Source organism: Macaca mulatta, chromosome 2 (genome assembly GCF_049350105.2).
Source record: "Macaca mulatta isolate MMU2019108-1 chromosome 2, T2T-MMU8v2.0, whole genome shotgun sequence".
NCBI classification, from domain to species: Eukaryota; Metazoa; Chordata; class Mammalia; order Primates; family Cercopithecidae; genus Macaca; species Macaca mulatta.
The window spans coordinates 159,861,052-159,870,494 of record NC_133407.1 but is presented as its reverse complement, the minus strand read 5'-3'; the positions used below and the strand labels follow the sequence as shown (position 1 = coordinate 159,870,494).

Sequence of the window (9,443 nt, the reverse complement as noted above, 5' to 3'; positions counted from 1 at the left end):
AACAGAAACTTTGTACACATTAAGCAACATCTCCCATTCCCTCTTCCCTCTAACAGCTGGTAACTTTTATTCTACTTTCTGTCTCTATCAATGTGCGTATTCTAGATACCCCATATAAGTGTAATCATATAATATTTGTCCTTTTGTGTTTGTCTAATTTCATTTAGCATAATGTATTCAAGGTTTATCTAGGTAGAATATATCAAAACTTCATTTTTTATAGATGAGTAATATTCACATCTAGCATATTTTGTTCATCCATTGATCTGTTAATGGACATTTGGGTTGTTTCTACATTTTGGCTACTATGAATAATGCATAATATGAATATTGGCATACAAGTATTGTTTGACCATTTTCAATTCTTTTTAAAATAAAACATACCTAGGAATGAAATTGCTGAGTCATATAATGTCTATTTTTTAACTTTTTTGAGAAACCACTGAACTGTTTCAATGGCTGTACCATTTTACATTCTCACCAGCAATGCACAAGGGTTCCAGTTTTTCCACATCCTCATTAATATATATTATTTTCTATTTTTTGATAGTAGTCAATTTAGCAGGTATAAAGTGGTATTCCATTGTAATTTTGATTTGCATTACCCTAATGACTAAAATTGTGGAGCATCGTTTTTGAGTATCTTCTTTGGAGAAATGTCTATCAAATTCCTTTTCCCATTTTAAAATTCGGTTGTTTTGTTATTAACTTGTAGGGTTATTTATATATTCTGACTATTAATCCTTTTCTAGATATATGATTAGCAAATATTTTCTCTCATTCTGTAGGTTGTTTTGTTGATTATGTTATTGATGTCATACCGAAGAAACTATTGCTAAATCCAATATTTCATAAAAATTTTCCCTATGTTTTCTTCTAAGAGTTTTACAGTTGAGCTCTTAAATTTAGGTCTTTCATCCATCTTGAGTTAATGTTTGTACATGGTATAACGTAAGGGTCCAACTTTATTCTTCTGCATGTGAATATCCAGTTTTTCCACCACCATTTGTTGAAAAGACTGTTGTTTACCCATTGGTTTCAACCCTCGTTGAAAATAAGCCGACTATATAATGCAAGGGTTTATTTCTGGACTCTCCATTCCATTCCATTGGCCCATATATCTGTCCTTATGCCAGGATCACACTGTTTTGATTACTGTAGCTTTGTAGTAAGTTTTAAAATCAGGAAATATGAAACCTTCAATTTTGTTGTTCTTTTTCAAGATTGTTTTAGCTATTGGGGGCTCTCTGAGGTTCCATATGGGCTTTAGAATGGGTTCCTTTTATTTCTGCAAAAACACTGGGATTTTAATAGGGATTGCATTGAATCTGTAGATCACTTTGGGTAATATTGTCATCATAACACTATTGTCTTCCAATACATAAACACAGAATGTCTTTCATTTATTTATGTCTTCTTTAATTTCTTTTTAGCAATCTTTTATAGTTCTCAGTGTACAAGTCTTTCACCTCCTTGGTTAAATTTATTCCTAAATATTTTATCCTTTTTGATGCTATTAAAAATTGAATTGCTTTCTTAATTTCTTTTTCAGATTATTTATTGCTAATATACATAAATACAACTGATTTTTGTAAGTTGGTTTGTATCATTTCCTATTATATACATTTTATTCTACTTCTAAAAATTTCTCCTTAGTTTGGAGTCTCGTTCTAAAAAAAAGCCTGAGCTGGTCAGTTTGAAGAGTTAGTGGGGGCTAGATTGTACCAGTTCCCCTAAACTCTGGCTAGTGACTAGAGACAAAGAGGATCTGCACAAATACCTGAAGAAGACCATGGTGCAAACACACAAACCTAGCACATAATGTCTGGTGTGTCAAGACAAAATAAATCTCCTTCAGTGAGAAACTATGTTTCCTTAGGCGTTTTGAAACAATGTAAGTTAGCCCCCACTGCCCCAAAGTGACATTAGTTGTAGAAAATTTTCCTTGGCTTGGTGGCTTGGTGGGGAGGGGGTGCCCATTTATTTTTACTACCTTTGCAAGAGGTTTATTCTGCAAGCCTGGATCTCCCATCCGTCTATGCACATCCGCTGCACTTCCTTCCTGTCTCTGAATCCCTTCTCTGGCTTGGCCCCCTTCACTGCTTGGTCCTTGTTAATAAATAAATAAATAAATAAATAAGCCAAAAGAGAAGGAAAGGGGAGGAAAAGACGGTAAGATGTCACAATTTATTAATCTTACATGGGTGTTGAATAATATATTAGCTCACCTTAGCTCATGAATGTACTAAATCTACCTAGCTCAGCATTGGTAGGCTAAGGCTAAAAGCCTGCTGGTTCTCAAGTCTAGCTGCACAAGGGACTCACTTGCAGAGCTTTAAACAAAGAACAAAACACAAAACAAAACAAAACAAAACAAAACATGTATACCTGGGTCTTACCTCCAGAAATTGATTCAGTTAGTCTAGGATGAAGCCTGGGGAATAATTTTTTTGTTTCCCCAGTAATTCTGATGTGGGGACCAGACAACTACTGACAGCCTAGGTAAAACCTAGGTAAAACAAAACAATTTGCATATTAGACAATTGTGCTTCAGTTTGCTCTTGTGTTCTAAAGGCTAATTATTTGTTTAGAGATTACTCTCTTGTGGAGAAAAGGGAACCCTTATACACTGTTGGTGGGAATGTAAATTGGTAGAGCTATTATGGAAAACAGTTTGGAGGCCCTTCAAAAAACTAAAAGTAGAATTACTATATGATCCAGCAGTTCCACTTCTGTGTATATATTCAAAAGAAATGAAATCACTATGTTGAAGAGATAGCTGCGTTCCCATGCTCATTGCAGCATTATTCACAGTAGCCAAGATATGGAATCAACCTAAGTGTCCATCAGCAAATAAATGAATAAATAAAATGTGGTGCTACGGTTTGAATATCTGTCCTCTCCAAAACTCATGTTGAAATTTAATCGCCAATGTGGCAGTGTTGAGAGATGCGGTCTTTAAGAAGGGTTTGGGTCATCGATTAACAGACTAATGGGTTAATGGATTAATGGGTTATCATGGGAGTGGTGGCTTTATAAGAAGAGAACTAGCATGCTCAGCCCCCTTGCCATGTGATACCCTGGACTGCCCTGGGACTCTGCAGAGACCCCACCAGCAAGAAGGCTCTCACCAGATGAGGCCCCTTGACCTTGGACTTCTCAGCTTCCACACTATAATAAATGAATACCTTTTATTTATAAATTACCCAGTTTTAGGTATTCTATTATAAGCAACAGAAACAGACTAAGACATGGTATATATACACACAATGGAAAACTATTCAGTCTCAAAAAGAAGAAAATCCTTCATTTGCAACAACATGGGGTGAACCTAGAGGACATTATGTTACATGAAATAAGGCAGGCACAGAAAAACAAATATCACATGATCTCACTTACATGTAGAATATTTAAAAGTTGAACTCACAGAAGCAGATAGTAGAATGGTAGTTACTAGACGCTGGTGGGGGTGGGAGAGGGTTAAAATCTTCTTAAAAAAATATCAGTTCCTTGACCAGGAGTATTAACATATGAAAATACAGACATACCAGCCTTAAAATATGATTTGTAGATTTGTTCCTATAAATATTCACTGTACACTGATTTTCTGTACTTTAAATCCTGTTATCTTATGTATTATTCTTTAAATCTTATTATCTTATGTATTTACCAAAGGTTAACTTTTCCTGTTATATAAGGATAATACATAAGATAGTAGCAATTTAAAGTACAGAAAAGTCATGTGGGCAGGGGCAGGGGCAGGGAAAATGTATTACATACCCAAGTACTAAGTCTTTACAATTGTTATCACTTTAGATCAGCACCCCAAAATTCTATAATTACTCCCCACCTCCCACCTGCATTTAAGAGGAGATAAAATCATACAGCTGGTAAGTGATGGCATTGGGATTTCAACCCGAGTCTCTCTTATTAAAAAGCCACTAATGAGAATATCAAAACCTGAAAAAAGTTTAAATTAATATTTTAACCATAAAAATATAAATGCTAACTGCAAGAAAAAGGGAAAGAAAACAAACAGTGTACAAGGTAGAAAATAAAATGTATCTATTGTCTTCCCCATAGCCACACCCTATAATTCCTTAAGTAACTTCTATTGAGAATTTACTGGGCATCTTTCAGGAAAAGACTGTTTTATTAGATCACTTATTATAATAATTCTAAAATTTAGTACAAAATATTATTTTAAAGTTCCTGTGATTATTATTATGTTACAAGTAAGTTTAAAATCCAAATTGATTATTTCAAGCTGCAGAACCCCGGATTCCAAGGAGGTGGCTGTAGTTGATGAAGTGGGTGCTGGGACCAGAATTCAGATCTCCCACCTCTTCCTTGTTCAGAGCAGTTCTGCTTTTCTGTAGTTCATGTACTGTACTGGGCTTCTGTGTAAGACTTTGCAGAACACTTAAATCCATAGTTTAAAAAAGTCTGAAAGAATAGAAATAACAACATCAACAAATGTGGACTCGGGATTACATTCTATTATTTTACATTCTATCTGTCATCCTTCCTTCATATTCTACTTTTATAAACCTATAGGTTCTCCATTTGCTACCCTCAACAGCCCTATACCTCCATTCTAACCACACTGTAGAGGTTTATCTTAGGAACAACAGGCGACCTGGGCAGAGGAGAGGGAAGCGATCTGAAAACCCAGCACAGCAAAGACCACATTTACAGATAAAATGAACACATGCAAATCATGGCTGAGAAATCTATCTACTGTATAAAGTAAATCTGGAGATATTTTACATGTAAGACCTCTGATGTATACAAATTCTGTAAACTCAATTTCCTACAGAATGAGAATCTATAGACAGATGATACCATCTATGAAAAATCCCTTGTTTTGCAAAAGACAAAGTAGAAGGTAGAGGATAAGTTGTGCATTTCTACCTCAGATTGTTTGTGTGGAGGGACTATAGTGTTAACATCTGAGTCACTGGAGCTTTGTTATTAACTAGCTATGTGACTTTGCACAAGTGACTTAATTTCTTCTGAACCTGAATTTCCTAATTGTTAAAAAACAGATACAAATGAGATAAATAAACCTCATCCACTTCATAAGGTTGTTGTGAGGGTTGCACAAGAGGGCACATTGCAAAGCATATTAGCAGAGTGTTTGACACAGAATAATTGTTGAGCACTTTTCTGTGGAGTACCAATCACTTAATCACGCCATGCCAAACTCTGTTCTCTGGCCCCTGGTGGGCTAAAATTCTTTCCATTATTCTGCATTGCCTCTTTTTTGGTAACCTCTATCTGTGCAGTCTTCATTCAGTGCCAGGTTGGAGAGACTGTGAGCTGTGACTCATGGTCCCAGCCAAGGCAGACATGATGAGTGGCAGCTGGAGAGGTGGTGCTGTGGGGAAAAGAAAGAGAGATCAGCCTGTTACTGTGTCTATATAGAAAGAAGTAGACATAAGAGACTCCATTTTGTTCTGTATTTGAGATGCTGTTAATCTGTGACCCTACCCCCAACCTTGTCCTTGCAAGAGACATGTGCTGTGGTAACTCAAGGTTTAATGGATTTTGGGCGTGCAGGGTGTGTCTTTGTTCCTAGAAAAGCTAGGTATTGTCCAAGGTTTATCCCCATGTGATAGGATGAAACAATGTTGCTAAAAGGTTTATCTCAAGGCACAGGATTTTCCTTTAAACTTATTCATGTCACAGAGATCCTTGTTCTCATGTCTTACTGCTAATTTCCTCCCTAAAAACGATCCTATTGTCCTGCCACTCCCTTATCTTTAAGATGGTAAAGATAATCATCTATAAATACTAAGGGAACTCAGAGGCCGGTGCCAGCGTGGGTCCTCTGTAAGCTGAGCGCCAGTCCCCTGGGCCCTCGCTTTTCTCTGTGTCTTATTTCTTTTCTCAAGTCTCTCGTTCCACCTAACGAGAAACACCCACAGGTGTGGAGGGGCAGGCCACCCCTTCATGGTGCAATCCAAGGGAACCTATAGGTGAGTGGAAGATTGAGATGGCGGTTCGGATTATCTACACCTGATGAATCCTAAGCAGGTGTGAAGTGAAAAACTTAAGGTTGAATCCAGCACTTGCGAATATCCCAGTACATTTTTTTTTTCTTTGAGACAGGGTCTTGCTCTGTCACCCAGATTGGAGTGCAGTGGCACAATCTTGGCTCACTGCAGCCTCCACCTCCTGGGTTCAAGTGATTCTCATGCCTCAGTCTCCTGAGTAGCTGGGATTACAGGTGCCTGCCACCATGCCTGGCTAATTTTTATGGTGTTTGTTTGTTTGTTTGGTTGTTTTTTTTTTTGTAGAGACTGGGTCTCCCCATGTTGCTCAGACTGGTCTCAAACTCCTGACCTCAAGTGATCTGCCCTCCTTGGCCTCCCAAAGTGCCGGGATTACAGGTCTCACCCTCCATGCCGTGACCCCAGTACATTTTCATCTAGTTTTTTGCATTCATGTTTACAATTGTTTATTAACAAAGTCAGAAGTTATTTTAACAAGTAGTACTTGAGTAGAAGTATAAATGGAAAGAGCTCATTTATTAGCTTTTCTGACTTTAAGATGTTTATTGTTTCATTAGTTTAGCTTCTGAATTAAAAACTTATTAGAGGTTCTTAGTTCTGTTGTAAAAAGCATTCATCTGCTAGCTTAAGTTGTCCTTGATAACTGCTTTGGTATAGGAGAACATGAACTAAGCCTTGAGTACTCCACCCTAGCTCTGCATGCTTCCTAACCCATCTCATGCCCTCACATGGTTTCAGATACCACCAGTGATCCTCAAATGTAAATCTCTAGTCTATTTCTTCTGAGTACCCAGATTTCGGACTTCTTCACCTGGAATTCATGGCCAATATTGCCCTCTTCCCCTCGTCCCCGGGAAACCTGCCTAGCTTCCTGGCTCCCAGGTTAACGACACTGACACGCATCCAGCAGTCCTGGCTAGAAACCTCGGTCCTTTTGCATTCCCTTTGCCTCATCAGTTGCCCATGAGATTTCCTACCTATGCAGATGGCAAATTCCTCTCCTCCCCAGTTCTCACTGTAACTTGCCTTACCTGTCCCTTAGGCTATTGTGGCAGCCTTCCAACTGGGCTTCCTGTCATCAGTCTTGCCCCTCTAATCCATGCTGATAGAAGGATTTTCTTCAACATAAATCTGTCAATGGAAGTCTCCTCTGTAAACGTCTGCAGCTGACCAAACTCCTCATCTTTTTTCTGGGTTCTTCTGTAGTTACTCATCGTAACGTCAACTCCAGCCATGGGAGCACCTCACTATTTTCTGAACACGCCTTGGTAGTTCAGGACTCGTTAGTCTTTTCCAAGCTTGAATGATCCATTATCTGTGAAGTTGACTGAACCTCACCAGGTTGATTAAGATGTCTCTCCTCTGTGCTCCAGTAACATGTGCCTCATACTGAGTAATCCATTTGTGTATCCTCAAATAGACTGCAAGCCTTTGAGGACAAGGACTAGGTCTGGATTTTTCTATTTATCCAAGCAATAAATGGAGAGCTTGACACAATGTGGATTAAGAAATACATTTATTGCATGACTTATCTGTGGAAATAAAAGCTATTAATTGCAAAAACAAAACAACCAAACAATATAACAACAAAATGGAATTTTTAAGAGAGAAAGAAAAAAGAAGAAATACTTTGGGAATTTTTTGCTCTGAATTATCCCAGCATGTTTTCTTTCTTTTTTTTTTTTTTTTTTTTGAGACGGAGTCTCACGCTGTCGCCCAGGCTGGAGTGCAGTGGCGCGATCTCGGCTCACTGCAAGCTCCGCCTCCCGGGTTCCCGCCATTCTCCTGCCTCAGCCTCCTGAGTAGCTGGGACTACAGGCGCCCGCCACCGCGCCCGGCTAATTTTTTGTATTTTTAGTAGAGACGGGGTTTCACTGTGGTCTCGATCTCCTGACCTTGTGATCCGCCCGCCTCGGCCTCCCAAAGTGCTGGGATTACAGGCTTGAGCCACCGCGCCCGGCCATATCCCAGCATGTTTTCTAATGGTCTCGCACAAACCCATGTACCCACTGGAAAAACTAGCTAATTAAGTCAAGAGCCCTCACATTAACAGAAGCCTGACGTTAGGAGGCTGCCTAAAACGGCAACATTCCAGATTCCTTTTCTGAGTAGGTCTTCCAGGACTCCTCTGGTCCTTCCCCCTATCTCTCAGCAAGACCACAACTGAACAGTCTTAGAAACGTGTATATCCACTTTTCCTTCCTGGTAATATGAGAGGGAGCCTTCAACTCAGTTACAAATTCCAGTGACTGGACATTCTATCTGGAAAGTTCTTTCTTATGTTTACATAATAATTCATGTTGCTAATAAAAATCTATTCAGATTAACATAGTGCCAAAAGTTTTAAATACTTATAAATTTAACAAGATCAACTCTAGGCTTATTTTTTTTTTAATTGGGGAAAAGCTATTAAAAGACACAAAATATTTGAATAGATTTAAAGTCATATCATGTCCTGGAAGAAAATACTTAATATAAAACTGTTAATTCCAGAAATTTTAATATATTAATTTAATGTAGTTCCAATTAGAATTCCAATAGGGTTTTTATTGGAATTAGATAAAATGATTCTAAAGTTTATATAGAGAAAGAATGCCAAAGAATAGCTAGTAAAACTACAAAAAATGTAAGAAGACAGAGTAGGCCAGGCTCAGTGGCTCATGCCTGTAATTCCAGCACTTTGGGAGGCTGAGGCGGGCAGATCATAAGGTCAGGAGATTGAGACCATCCTGGCTAACACAGTGAAGCCCCGTGTCTACTAAAAATACAAAAAATTAGCCGGGCATGGTAGCAAGTGTCTGTAGTCCCAGCTACTTGGGACGTTGAGGCAGGAGAATCACTTGAACCCAGGAGGTGGAGGTTGTGGTGAGCCAAGATCATGCCATTGCACTCCAGCCTGGACAACAAGAGAGAAACTCCATCTCAAAAATAAAAATTAAAATTAAAATTAAAAAAAGAAGAGTATACAGGGGGCTTACTAAGATATCAGTGATACTATAACATATATAAATTCAATTCAGTATAGCATTAGTAAGAATATAAAATATATTTCTGGAACAGAATAAATAATTAATGATTACATTGTAGTTATTCTTTAAATGTATTTCAGAGTGGTAGTTCAATGGGAAAAAAGTTGAACTATTTTTTTTTTTTTCACTATGAGACACAACTGGCTACTCACTTGAAAGGAAAGTGTTGAACTGCCATCTTAAACTACATTCAAAAATAAATGCAAATATATTAAAGAGTTAAATGTAAAAAGAAAATTTTAAGTTGAAGAAAAATATCCAGGGGATTATATGTACACACTATGGTTTGGGGAGACTTTCCTTACCAAGAACTATAGAATAAAAGACAGGCATACTCAGCCTTTTATAAATCACTTTTTTGGTATGGCAAATAGTACTATAAACAAAGTTAATAGCA

General features: G+C 37.9%; 1 protein-coding gene across 1 annotated transcript in view; it reads right to left on the bottom strand.

The window, feature by feature from the left end:
* Positions 1-3,177: 3,177 nt before the first annotated feature.
* CCDC14 (coiled-coil domain containing 14) overlaps positions 3,178-9,443 on the bottom strand; it is a 73,251-nt gene continuing 66,985 nt past the window's right edge. The window contains exon 13 of the mRNA XM_015130025.3: positions 3,178-4,446. Within this exon, the coding sequence (XP_014985511.2) occupies positions 4,437-4,446 (10 nt within the window). The 3' untranslated portion in view covers positions 3,178-4,436. The remainder of the gene's footprint in view (positions 4,447-9,443) is intronic.